General features: G+C 38.8%; 1 protein-coding gene across 3 annotated transcripts in view; it reads right to left on the bottom strand.

The window, feature by feature from the left end:
* Positions 1 to 14,671, bottom strand: part of dtwd2 (DTW motif tRNA-uridine aminocarboxypropyltransferase 2) — a 116,817-nt gene that overhangs the window by 32,622 nt on the left and 69,524 nt on the right. For all 3 annotated transcript variants that reach the window (XM_087998370.1, XM_087998377.1, XM_043711426.2), the window contains exon 4: positions 5,317 to 5,509. In XM_087998370.1, coding sequence (XP_087854496.1) covers positions 5,317 to 5,509 — 193 coding nt within the window. The remainder of the gene's footprint in view (positions 1 to 5,316; positions 5,510 to 14,671) is intronic.

The raw sequence follows: 14,671 nt of genomic DNA, 5'->3' as shown, positions 1-14,671 counted from the left end.
AATATTTTTGGTATTGCTTTTATTCTCTCTCTTCAGGTTAAAAGGAATCCTGTTATCATATTTTGTGCATGTTTTGGTATTAAAAAAATCAATTTTGTTGCACATTTCTAAAATACATAAAGACTGCCCTAGCTAGGTCCAATCATTATCTCCACCACTGAAATAATAATGTTTTCACCCTATTTGTGAACGGATATCTCAAGGACTGACGGATGGATGTAAACCAAACCTTGTGCATCAAGAAGGAGTGGTTCAAGAAAGAACTAGTTAGTCTTTGGCAAACACGTTGATCTGGATCTTGGATTTTTTAAAAAAATAATCCACTAACATTGGCAGACTTGAAGAATTTATCATCTTTGGAATGTTTTACAATTTTTTTGAAAATTGTTGTTTATGATTGTTGTGAATTATTTCAGCTGCTGTATGCAAACTGTCAAAACATGAGCATTGCCTTCATAGCAGCTTGTTGGATGTGACTTGTCTTGAAGCCTCCTCAGTGAGATGGAAACTTCAAACAAAAGGAATTATTTTATGAACTTTATATTTGCAGTTTGTTAGTCTGATCGGGAAAAGCTTCAAAGAAGACTTATTTAACAATGCAAAGTTAACAGAGTGTGGTGGAGTTAAGTGCATTACTCAGTGTTCGCTTCCCAAACTTTCATCTGTTTTTCTTGGTTGAACTATTCACCATGTCTATGTACTTGGCTTCAGAACATTTCAAATTATTCGATAATCTCTGTGGGGGTTTCTGAACAGTATAATTTGATGCTTCACTACAACACAAAAGACGATCTCAACACTGTGGCAAACCAGTAGATTGCTTCTGCTTGCATTGGATATAGTTAATTAGTTATAAACATACAACATTAAAATGTTTTTAAAATGTAATTTATGAAAGAAGCCTGAAAATCATGTTTTTTTTTTCTCAAGACTAGAACATTTTGAGGGCTGTAGTCAACAGGGCCAGTTGCATCATGTAACACAGCATAAGGAAAATGACGCACTACAAGTAGTATAAAGACTAATTGAAGCTCATGTGTGCTTGAAACGGTTTCTGTACTCAGACATTCATTTTTTACATTGGTCTTTAAGCAAAGGTTAAAATGAAGAGCTGTAACTTTTTGTAATAATGTCGCATTAAATACTTTATTTGTTGTATTTTCTAACCAAACCACACACGATAAACTCACTGAAACAATATCTGTCATTTGTCTTTGTTCTGAATACAACACTGACACCAAGGCACATATGAAGTACAATATGGGGTGGCAGGGTGACTCAGTGGTTAGCACTACTGCCTCATAGCACCAGGGACCCGGGTTAGATTCCCGCCTTGGGTGACTGTCTGTGTGGAGTTAGCACATTTTCCCTGTGTCTGCGTGGGTTTCCTTCCGGTGCTCCGGTTTCCTCCCACGATCCAAAGATGTGCAGATCAGGTGAATTGGCCATACTAAATTGTCCATAGTGTTAGGTGCATTAGTCAGGGGTAAATGGGGGAATGGGTCTGGGTGTGTTACTTTTCAGAGGGTCAGTGTTGACCTGTTGGGCCAAAGGGCCTGTTTCCACTCTGTAGGGAATCAAATCTAATCTATATTTACTATTAATGATAACTACTGTTGCAGTGTTGTACTTCACTGTGGGGTTCCTCAGCAAGAACTCAATGAATGAAACTAAATAAGAAAAATTGTTGTGACTTCATTCTTGCTACAATAGGCTTTCTCTTAATTCATAACCAATTAGATATCATGTTAGATCCAATAAAATGCATTTGCTCACTGAAGTCAAGAATTCATCAATTTGTCTGCCTTTCTGCTCTTTCTTGAGACTATATCTGTTCCTAATTCTTGCTCAGTGTCTCAGTTTTCCTTCAACCCGTGAAATATATTTGGATGATTTAAAACATTAAGTGCAGAGTTCAGTTTCTACAGCACAGGCCTTGACAGCAGATCTGTAAAAACATCAAAGTTGCTTTCTCATTGATCTCAACGATACAGAAATTGGTAGGGTGGTTAATCATGAGGAGGATGGCCTTAGATTACAGAAAGATATAGATGAGGAGGTCAGATGGACTGACCAGTGTCAAATGGAATTCAATCTGTATAAGTGTGAGATGATGTCTTGAGCACGACACGCAGCTAAGGGAATTCATGATGAATGATAGGAGCATGGGAACACTGAAAATCAGAGGGATTTTGGTGTGCATCTTCACCAGTCCCTACAGGTAGCAGGGCAGGTGGATAAAGTGGTTAAGGTGGAATATAGAATACTTGCTTTGATTAGCCAAGGCATAAAGCTTAAGAGCAGAGACATTATGCTGGAACTGTATAAAATGTGGGTAAGGCCACAACTATGGTATTGTATGCAGTTCTAAAATCCACACAACTGAGTGTTATGATTGCATTAGCAAGAGTGCAGAGGGGTTTTGCCAGGATGTTGCCTGGGTTCTAGAGCTTTAATTATGAAGAAATATTGGATAGAATGGGGTTGTTTTCCTTTGAGCAGCGGAGTCTGAGGGGAAGATTATTGAGATTTATAATATTGTGAGATACATAGACAGTGGACAAGAAAAGACCTTTACTCCTGGTGGAGGGGTCAATGATAGGGGGCACAAAGATTGAAGGTAAGGGGAAGGAGGTTTAGAGGGAACGTGAGGAAAAATATTTTTTATCCAGAGGATGATGAGAATTTGGAACTCTCTGCTTGAAAGAGAGGTAGAGATAGAAACTGACATAAGATTAAAAAGTATTAAATGTGCACTTGCATTGCCAAGGTATACAAGGCCAAGGAAAATAGGATTAGAATAATTAGGTGCCTGTTTTTGAACTGCATAGACTTGATGGGACAGAGAACCTTCTACTGTGATATAGACCCTAATGGCTCTACAATATGGAGGCCTGAGCTGATCACAGTATTCCAAAGGGTTGTATAACCAAGGACCCAAACAGTTTGACATGACTTCCCTACTTTTCAATTACATTGCTCCAGAAATGTATGGCCAAGTTGGTTTGCTTTGTTATGTTTTATTAATCTGTTCTCACTTCCAATGATTCTCTAGCTCCGATCCCTTTGCTCTTCTCATTTAAAGATGTAGGTGCAACATTTATTGGTAGCATTATAAAAGTTTGGGGTCATGATTCACAAACTGCCTGCACTTGTTCTGTCTGAGGCAGATGCAAGTTTTGCTGTCCAGCCATTTTGACTTTTTTTAAAAATAATTGTTCACCTGACTTTAAGCAGTCATTTTATACTCCTATCCCACAATGATGTTTGTTCATGTAGCTTGTATTTTAATTTTTGACCCCATATTTTTCACCAGATCCCTCTGTTTGTTTTATTCATTTAAAGTCTATTCACGTCTCTACTAATCTTTTCTGCCAGGTCACTGGTCTGATTCCAGTTCAGGGGATTGCTATGAAATAAATAACAAATAGGAACAGGAGAAGACAAACACAGCCCATTGAACCAGTTTCAACGCTGAATGCTTAGCTAATCTCTATCTCAATTCCACGATCCTGCCTGCTCACATTCTCTGAGAGACCATAGACAAAAGAAAATTAAAGGGAATATTCCCATCACAAGCAAAATGATTCATATTCTGTCAGGCTACATGCAGCCAAATGTTCAAGATGCCTTTCCTCACTAGTGTTATGGAATGGTGGGATTTGTGTAGTTCTGATATTTTGGTATATTACAAGTTCCGTTTCTGTCATAGTACCATAGAACTATAGAAATGATACAGGACAGAAGGGGGCCATTTGGCCCGGATGCCCTTTCAAATTCTGTCTTTCTGCAGACAGTCCATAGCCTTGCAGCTTACAGCAGTTAACGTGCAGGTCCAGTGACTTTTTAAAAAGACTTTAGGGACTGTGCCTCCACCACCAACTCAGGAAGCGAATTCCAGACACCCACTCCTTCTGCCTAAAACGTTTTTCCTCATGTCTTCTCTACTCCGTCTGCCACTTAGCCTGAGTCTATGACCCCTGGTTTTTGTACTCTCTACTAAGGTAAATAGGTTCCCCTTGGCTACTCTATCCCTATCCCTCTCAATTTTGCATATTTCAATCATATCACCCCTCAGCCTTCAATGTTCCAGGGAGAACAACACCTATCTCTAATCCATTCTCGTAGCTACAGTCTCCAGCCCTGGCAACATTCTACTAAATCTTCTCTGCACTCTCTCTAGAGCAATTATGTACTTCCTGTAATATTGTGTTATGTCCCCTCTAGCATTTTAAAAAAATGTATGAAGAATTCTGACTGCAATGTTTGAAGATCTATAATAACCATAACATAAATAAAAAGGAAGAAAGATATAAATTGATAAAAAGAAAGAAACAAATGTTTCAAAAATCTTTCGCTTCATCTCAACTTCGGATAATACTAAATGGTAGCTTCTTCTCCAGTGTATAAAAAGCCACACTATACAATAACTTCATTATATATCCAATGCAAAGACAAGCAAAGCAAAATAATATGAGCCTCTACAAAATCTGAAGGGAACAAAGTACATTCAAAATGTATTCTCGCAAGTTTTCAAATAAAAGTACCACAATAAAAGGTGATTAAAATCCTAATTTTCATAATAGTCAATAAACATCTTCATTAGCAATTAACAAAAACCAGAAATTGCTGCAAAAACACAGCAGGTCTGGCTGCATATATGGAGTGAAAGCAGAGCTAATGTTTTGGGTCCAGCGACCAATCTTCAGAAAAAGGATCACTGGACACGAAACATTAAATCTACTTCCTCTCCACAGATTCTGCCAGACCTGCTGCATCTTCAAGCAATTTCTGTTTTTGTTTCTGATTTCCAACATTCTCAGCTCTTTACTTTTTTTGTTTAATATGGTATACAACTTTATTCTCTTGCCTCAGTAACTGATAAACCCTTTCTACCATTTCTGTGTTGAAATGGTCCCTGGTCTGAAGTCGAGTTTGTCTGCCCAAGGAATGCCCATATGACATTTCATTGACTGAAAATCTGATCACTGATGTATTCTCTTTCATTGTAAGCTGCGCATCATACAATGATACTACTTCTGAATTTGACTAGCTCATATTGAGATAATTTTGATCAAGGCTAACTTTAAATTTTAACAAGGGTGAAACAATGGCTGACTTTCCCTTTTCCAAGTCTGAAGTCCGAGATTAATGTCCTACTACCAACTCAACCAAGGCAGTTAATTCAACCAAGGCCAGGTTATTGAGTCCCTATCACGATCTCTGGTTGATCATATAGAAAAAAACAAATATACACTTTATTTTTAAAAGATACTGAAGCAATGTTTTGCTGCGATATTGTAATCTAATACGTACTTGTTTTGGGAAGCGGAAAAGAGAATTTCCATAAAACATCCCCTTGGCCTGGCTCCACGTTCCATCGATGATGATAATATTATATGGGGACAGTGATGAGTCAAGTTCAAGTTCTTCTAGGTTCTTTGCCTCAGGTCCAGGATATAGGATAAATGTACTAAGACTTTGGCAAACAGCTGCGAGTTCAGGATGCCTTTAAAATTAAAGAAATAAACTTTTCAGTCATTTTTACAAGTGTTTTATATTTTTCTTCTCTTTTAAAATGAACAGTTACATATGTCACATACTATTTGATCTCCTCAAACAATGTTTGCAATAAATTATTTAAAGGCTAATTTTCCATTTGGTCCTCCCATCAGTTAACAAACCTATGCTGTAGCCAGAAGCTCCAAGACTCCATATCAACCTGCCAAAGGACTCAACATCTATTTTTAGCCAGGTTCCATTTTCTGGGTTTTCTTGGATTGCTATTGGTCGACAGAGAGTTCTGATACACTAAGTGACTTTTAGGTTACTCCTCTGTTTGGATGCCCCATGGATGAATGTAATGGAAAGGCCAATCGTCTACAAACAACAAAAAACATTATCGAGTTTTGAGAAGAAGCATATTATTGCCGCTCACATCAGCAGCATAAGTCACTGCTTGTATCGAGTACTTCAATATTATGGACAGGATCTCTTGCCACCTTACCTGAAATTGTACACATTAGGGGAAGTCAGGGAGCGAGAGTAGGAGAAAGCAATGACTGCTAGGGAAGTGACTCATTTGTCAGTTGAGATCAAATAATTATTTTGCATCTGGCTATAATTTCTTGGCCTGATTAAAGTGTTCAAATGTGAAGCCCATTAGATCTCAATTGAACATTACCTTCAGCCTAATTAGAATACCACCCCACTGCAGGTAAAGGCACAGTCCTGCTCAATTTAGGAAGTTAAGGGAAATCTGTGCTAGTTAGTTCAGGCAGCAAATCAACTAAATCAATCTTTGACCCTTCCCTCTTTGCTCTATCTGGGAACTAAGTGCTTTCTATGGACTGTAAGGAATGAAATATGCAGGCACAGATTCCAATTGTAGATAGTAAGTAGAAGAAGGTTTACATCTTAATAATATTTTCCTTATAAGATGCAGAACAAAATATTTTTCTCTGTTAAGCAGGCATGCCTGAGTCACAAGATTGTGGGTTTAATGCCAGGACTTGACTCTCAATTCACTAACCAACTGAGAAATTCTCCAAGTGCTGTCTTTCAGATGACATATTAAGTTGTTTCCTGGTCAAGTGAATGTAAATATCATATGGCAAAATTCAAAGAGTAAGATCTCTATTAGTATCCTGGTCAACATTTCTAGAGAACCAACATCACCAAAATCAAATAAATTAATCCCTGATCTCAGTTCTTTTTTCCCCGTAGGATCTTGTATGCATATTTTCAGTTGCTGACATCACAGTGATTACTATTCAGAAATGATTCAATCCAGTTTTTAATTTCATAATGTACTTTCTCTTTGCATTTTATTTATCTAAAACCAGCTAAAATGTTTCTAGCATATTCAAAATAAACAATTACTAGTTCCTAAAATCAGACCTTTAAACTGAAGGTTTTGTTTATTTTTCTGTACTAGCTGATTACCTGAGGTATTGATTATGCACAGTCTTAAGCAGAAATTCAATGATCATGTGCTAACATGGTTACACAGACTGTTCAAATCCAAGCATACAATTAAATTAAATCACAAGGTCAATTCAAAGCTAATTATTCTTTTTGATGGATTCTCTGGACTGGCAGTTACTTGACTCCTTTCTTTATTAATTCAAGAATATCCAAATTATCTCAATTCAAGAAAAACAGCAGTAAATAATAACGTCTCTGTATATTTTGAGAACAACGGAGGATTTGTTATTTGTTACTGTTTTATGTGCAGCATATTGTTTATATAAGTTATATCATGGAAATTAATGAATATAAACTATTGTTGCATATGTAATATAGAGTACTTATTTAGTTTATTGACTAAAAAAAAATTGCCAAAAGGGTTTTGTTATTTTCTCTTTATTTACTTCTTGAAGTAATTGCCACCCACTAGGCCAATCGTCTACAAACAACAAAAAACATTAGCGAGTTTTGAGAAGAAGCATATTATTGCCACTCACATCAGCAGCATAAGTCACTGCTTGTATCGAGTATTTCAATATTATGGACAGGATTTCTTGCCACCTTACCTGAAATTGTACACATTAGGGCAAGTCAGGGAGTGAGAGTAGGAGAAAGCGATGACTGCTAGGGAAGTGGCTCTTCTGTCAGTTGAGATCAAAGAATTATTTTGCATCTGGCTGTAATTTCTTGGCCTGATTAAAGTGTTCAAATGTGAAGCCCATTAGATCTCAACCATGGGGGTTGGGAATAGGAAATGGAAGTCAGAGTTCAGGGTTTGGCCCTAAGATTTGTCTGCCTCCTGGTTTTCTCTCCCTGCCTGACCTCATCATCTTGACCATCACCTCCTCTGGGCCACTCTTCCACTCCCTGCTGCGAGATCCTATACATACGCACTGTTGAGGGTTCTCGCACTTCAGACTGCTGGGACACTTTGCAGTCTTAGCAGTGGGCATCACTCAAGATGGCACTGTTGGGACCATGTAGCTGCCATTTGGACTGACAGCTGCTAGGTCCATGTAGTGGGGCTTCCTCGTGAATGAGAGGCAGAAATACCACCTCGAGCACTCTCCGGAGACGTTTTACTCATAAAATACTGTCCCAAGTTGGGGAAACTTTTGTTTTTCCCAACTTGTAGTAACTGTACTGCTAATACTCAGAAGAAATCATTCTCGCCAAATTTATGGCATAGTCTTTCTTTACTAAATAATATCCTATATACTACTTAAATGTGAGTGAAAACTACAGAAAACCTGGTAATTTTGGATAAAAATATGCAAAGCGTTATGATTCTTTATAATTTTTGCAGACTCTAGTCAGTTGTACAACAGAAGGAAAAATGCAGTGTGTGTAGTGCTATGTAACTAAAAAAGCTACATTCTACAAAGTAGCTGGACATGAACTACCATGAGAATAAAGGGAACAGATAGAGGCCAAATTCAAACATCAATGAAATCACAAACCTTTTTCACCCTGTTACTGTAAAAGAAATCAGATCTTTGATGATGCACATAGAACAATTTTATGGAATATTGCATCATATACTATAATAGCTTCACATGGTTCTACTTTTGATCCTTTGTTGAGATAGTTAAACAAGATAGACAGAGAAAGACCTCGGGGCCTCCATGCTGGTAACAGGAAAATTAAACTAGGGTCCCTTCTGTCCGTTAGTCAAAACTGCCATGGGAAGCATTAATAATAAAAGCAAAATACTATTGAAGCTGGAAATCTGAAACAAACTGAGAATACTGGAGAAACTCAACAGATCCAGCAGCATCTGGGACGAAATAAATAGTTTGATATTTCAAGTCTGATATAACTCTTCTTCAGTTCTGAAAAACATCCTGATTCACAGAAAATGGACATTTGATACAAAAAAGGGAGAAAGCTCAAATCTAATAATTTATTCTCAGAAACTGCAACCTTATTAGAAAAAAAAATCAGTGTTGATGGCAATAGTAACCACTCATGAGGGCCAAGTTTTTCAATGTACTTCACAGACTGAGACAGTTTAGGTGGTGTCAAGAGATTGCTGCTATTTATATTACTGCTGTTGGCATTTTTTGCAAGCTTACGTGATCAATTGCAAGTTTCCCAGCTGTCAAAACAGGTTCACATAGGATTGAGATCTGCTCAAGCATGTTCTTACAACTTTCATAGTAAATATGAGCAGGAGTAGGCTATTCAACCCTTTGAGCCTGCTCCAGCATGCAACTTGATCATGGCTAACCATCCAATTGGTATCCTGCTCCTGCTTTCACCCCATATCTTTTGATACCTTTAGTCCTAAGAACTACACCTTAGTCCTCCTTGAAAAAATTCAAAATTCTGGCCTCCTGTTTTTATTTTCTGTGGCCGTGAATTCCACACTCTCATCACTTTGAGTGCCACATTTCACATTTGTTGCAGCTCATGGTACAGCATTCTTTTTGCTCTCTTTTCTTCGAGAAAGATATTTGGTACTAACACTTATTAGTATGGCCTCAACCTTGGTATCCTTTAAGTTGTACAGGATCTTGCTGTTCAAAATGTTGCCAAGTTCTTTAATGTGCAAGATGGATATCAGGTATTTAAGAGCAAGCTTATCAAAATGTTGGATATTTTTAAAGTAACATACACAAGATTATTATCAATAAAAGGGTAGTGAGACCCCAACAATCCAAAAGACATTTAGCTATGTTAACTTGAATGTTCACCAATTTGAAACATGCTTACTTAGTTAGCATTTCCAACTTCAACAATATTTCACCACCTATTAGTGTATCAGTCTGACTATATATAATTGAAACGAATACACCTGTTGAAACCATTTTGACAATTATTAAATATCAATAATTAGTTTGGGGAAATACCTTTTTTTGGATTTGGTTGATACATGGTCTCTGCTTTCTTCAGGCTTCCTGGCCTTATATTTGAGCATAACTTTAACATAAATCAATACTCCAAAGGAGTGAAAATTTTGGGAGAAAAATAAAATAATTCTTTCCAAAAAACAAGTGGAATACTTTATCAGTAATTTAACTACATTATTCAATTCTAATTGTCAGATTTGTTACTTCTGAATAGTCAACAGAACATTGATAAGTTAACAATGTGGCATTTCTGTGGGTGTCTATATTTTGCACTGGGCTTATATTTTTAAGTTATTAATATAAGTCAATGTTGGACTTACTCAAAAGGGAATAAAAGTTAAAATTATACAATGTGAAGCATCACTGTGAAGAAAGTAGAACAGATGCTTTCTGGTTCAAACAAATGCATTTGTTCCCAAAAGAATAATTACTGCATTCAGGTGGCTAATTATACTCTACTAGAAGTTGCAGATATTGCTCCTAAAGGTATATAATTAGATTCTCTAGACATCTATACTTGTTTTACTATATTTGATTTTAATGTCTTCAAGTCCAGAAGAAAGAACAGATTAATGCCTTTGAGAGCATTGGAATACTTCCAATCATTCGACATTATGTGCAAAATTTTTAATTTACACCAAATATCACCAAGTGAAATAACCAAAGAACTGCAGATGCTGGAATTCAGTAACAACATCAGGAGTTGCTGAAAAACTCAACAGGTCAGGGAGGATCTGTGTAAAGAAAGCAGAGTTAAGGTCTTGGGTCCCTTCTTCAGAATGGATAGTAGCTAGGAAAAGGTTGGTATATATGCTAGAGAAGGACTGAGGAGAGGGGGAAAGGGTAAATGATAGGTGGAGATGCAGCTTAGAGAGAAAGAGAAAAACAGATTGGCTGACAAAGTGTGGGGGATCATTACTGGCTGATAATGGGTTGTTTGTGGTAGCAGCCCATGTGATGATAAGGCCTGTTGTGTGGGAGTTGGGCTAGACAAGGGAGAAGGTGCTCAGGCCCTGAAATTATTGTACTTGATATTGAGTCCAGAAGGTTGTGGGTTCCCAAGTGAAAAATGAAATGCTGTTCTTCCAGCTTGCACTGAGCTTCATTGGAGCACTGCAGCAAGCCCAAGACAGGTACATTGGCCAGGAAACACAGTGGTGTGTTAAAATGGCAGACAACTGAAAGCTCAGGACAGCACATAGATGTTCTGTAAAGTAGTTGCCCATCTACTTACGCTTTGTCTCCCCACTGTAGAGCAGACCAGACTGTCAGCAGTGAATACAGCAGACTAGATTGAGTTAAGTGCATGTAAAGCCCTGCTTCCCCTAGGAGGTGTCTGGGACCTTGGATGGTAAGAAGGGAGCAAGTAAATGGGCAGGTCTTACACCTTCTTCAATTGGATGGGAAGGTGCTGTGGGAGCATGGGGAAATGTTGGAAGTGAAGGAATACACCAAGGTGTCCCAGAGGGGAACAATCCCTGTGGAAGGCTAACAAGGGAGGACGCTGAATATGCCTTAGTGGTGGCATCCCACTGGAGGTGACAGAAATGTCAGCTTATGATCCTTTTGATATGGATACTTGTGGAATGGTAGGTGAGAATGATAGGGATCTTAATGCTGTTGTGGGAGGGGACGGAGGCGGTGAGTGACCTACTATGGTAGGTAGGTCAGACACAGCTGACAGCCCTGTCAACCACAGTGGCGGAGAACCCCCGGTTGAGGAAAAAGGAGGACATTTGCGAGGTCCCCTTATTGAAGGAAGTAGGAGAATGGAATGTAGTCTTTACGGAAGCAGGGTGTGAGGGTGTATAGTCAAGGTAACTGTTGGGGTTGGCGGGTTTCTAGAGATATCGGTGGCCAGCCTATACCTAGAAATAGGAACAAAGATGTCGAGGAAGGGAAGGGAGAAGTTGGAGATGGACCAGGTGAGGGTGAGAGCAAGGTGGAAATTGAAAGCAAAATTGATTATTTTTTCTAATTCTGAATGAGAATGAAGCAGCACTGATGATGTCATCAACGTACTGGAGAAAGAGTTGTTCCATGTACCTCGTAAAGAGATAGGCATAACTGGGGACCATGTGAGTACCCATGGCTACACCTTTGACCTAAACAAAGTAAGAGGAGTTAAAAGAGAAATTGATTTGGGTGAGGACAAGTTTGGCCAGGTAAAGGGTGGCAGTGGAGGATGAGGACGGTTCCAGGAAGAAGTGGCGAACCCAGACTATCTGGATGGGGACTGTGTAAAGAGATTGCATGTCTGTGATAAAAAGAGGAGCTGGCAGGAGCCCGCAAATTAGAAATTCTGAAACTGGTGTAAAGTGTCAGAAGAAGAATGGATGTAAGTGGGAAGCCATTGTACAAGGGGAGAAAATAAATCGAGTTGAGGTAGGAAGAAACGAGTTCTGTGGATCAGAAGCAGGTAGAAACAATGGATCTGCCCAGGCAGCTGGCAATCCTGTGGACTTTGGAAAGGAGGTAGAAATAGGTTGTACGGGATTGGGGCCTATGAGCTTGGAGGCACCAGGACAGAGATCAATGGATAAAATGACACTAGTGACTGTTGTGGACATAATGGTCTGGTGTTCCATAGTGGGGTCATGGTCTATGGGGAGATAGGAGGAGGTATTTGAGAGTTGGCACCCAGCCTCTGCAATGTAGAGATCAGTCCGCCAGACTGCAACAGCGCCACTCCTGTCAGCAGGCTTAATTACAAAGTTAGGATTGGATCGGAGAGCATAGAATGCAGTCACTTCAGAGGGAGATGGGTTGGGATAATTGGGGGGTGGGGCAGCAAGGGGGGTACAGAGAGATTGAGGTGACCAATATCACGTTGACAGTTCTCAATGAACAGTTGGAGGGTCAGTAAAAGGCTTGTGGGAGGAGTCTATGTGGAGGGAGCAAATTGGAAGTGGATGAAGAGATCTGTCCAAGAAACAGGGACGGAGGTGAAGGCGTCAGAAGAAGAGTTCAATATCATGTTGTGCCCAAATGTTATTGAATTGGGGGCGCGGAGGGATAGACCCTTGCTGAGTATAGAATGTTCAGTATCAGAGAGCAGGAGATGAGAAGAGTTAGTAAATACATGATAGGAGACGGGGATGGTTTATTTTCCTTTCATGCATTAAAGAACTCAAGATGCAACAATTCAGGGACACCCACACTTCCACCTCTCCTCTCTCCCACCCTTCCCTCTGACTCCATCCTCTCTCATTTGGAATAGTGTCCGAGATACATCAGTTCCAAGAAAGCATGTTATTGCAGCTTTGAAGATCTTCTGCAATGTCAATGAATGAAATGTTTAATGTGTAGGGTCAATGACAACCAATATAAACAGCATGGCAACTGGTTTAATCTAGACTTCAGAACAGAAGGTTCGAAGTTTTACTTCAAAAATATCTCTGTTGGGAGCTTAAGTATTTACAATGTTCATTAACAGTTTGGATAATGACATTAAAAAGTCAAATATCCAAATTTGCTGACAGCACCAAATTGGGCAACAACGTAGACAATGTTGACAACATCATAAAATTACAATAGGATACCAACAGATGAGGTGAATGGGCAAAGCTGTAGCAGGTGGATTTTAAGGTAAACAAGTGTGAGGTCATCCATTTTGGACCTAAAAAGGATAGATCACGATTTTCTTTTAAAGAAGATGATGCTAAATGAAATTTGGGGGTTTAGGTGCATAGCTCTTTGAAATGTCACAAACAAATGCAGAAAATAATCAATGCTGGCCCTCATATCTAAAGGGTTAGGGCATAGGGATGCAGATGTTATATTACAGTAATACAGTTAAGCCCGACTTAGAGTACTGTGAGCAGATCTGGGCACCATACCTGAGAAAGGATATTTTGGCCCTGAAGGGAGATCAGCACAGGTTTACAAGGATGATACCTGGACTTCAAGGGTTATGAGGAGATTTTAGACAAATTAGCCTTTGTTCCCTAGAATTTAGAAGGCTGAGTCTTCAGGACATGACAGGGAGAGACAGGGTAAAGATAAACTATTTCCACTGGTTGAAGATTCTAGAACAAAGGGTATAAGTCTAAAGATTAGGGCCAGGCCATTCAGGAGAGATGTTAGAAAGTGTTTCTCCAAGGAAAGTGTAGTGAAGGTTTGGAACTCTCTTCCTCAAACAACGGTTGATGTCATATCAATTGTTAAATTTAAATCTGAGACAGACAACTTTTTATTAAGCAATGGTATCAAGGGATATGGGCCCAAGGCATGCATACGGAGTTAGATCACAAATCAGCCATGATCTTATTGAATGACAGACCAGGCTTGAGGGGCTGAATGGCCTACAATGTAGCTCTGAGTTCAATTCAGAGCATAGAACAAGCTCTACTCATCGGGGAATCAACTACATTTAGGGAAACCATAACCTCAGCAGAGGTGGTTTCTACTTTGCGAAACTTTCACGCTAGAAGTATTTATATAGAAACCTTCAAATTGTTAGAACAATTTGACCAATCAGAACTGTAAACTGTTCACACCATCAGACTCAGAAATCGTACAAACCATTTTCAACAGTCCAAAGTCCAAAGTCAAAAAAAGAGTAATGTGTCAGTTAAGTAAGAATTTAAAAGCTGAGATCGGAATTTGATTGAGTCTCTGTAACTGGTGGTATTGAGAAACAGTCTAAGTGCAAGTTGCATCAAACTTTTGGCTACAAGGCCTAGCAGGTTTTCTCATCCGATGTAACTAATGGATCAAAGAAATGTATCAACAAAGTTGAAATGGTGAATTTATAATGAAACTTAGGGTGGTGTCACTGTTTACAAATAATTGAAAAATGAACAGTTCGAGAAACACCATGCAAGGTTTCCTGGTAAAGTTGTGAAATA

Source organism: Chiloscyllium plagiosum, unplaced genomic scaffold (genome assembly GCF_037043375.1).
Source record: "Chiloscyllium plagiosum isolate Xiang-an unplaced genomic scaffold, Cpla_swu_hap1 HiC_scaffold_2, whole genome shotgun sequence".
In the NCBI taxonomy this organism is placed as follows: Eukaryota; Metazoa; Chordata; class Chondrichthyes; order Orectolobiformes; family Hemiscylliidae; genus Chiloscyllium; species Chiloscyllium plagiosum.
Note: the sequence above shows the minus strand (reverse complement) of the source record. Positions and strands in the feature narration are given on the sequence as shown.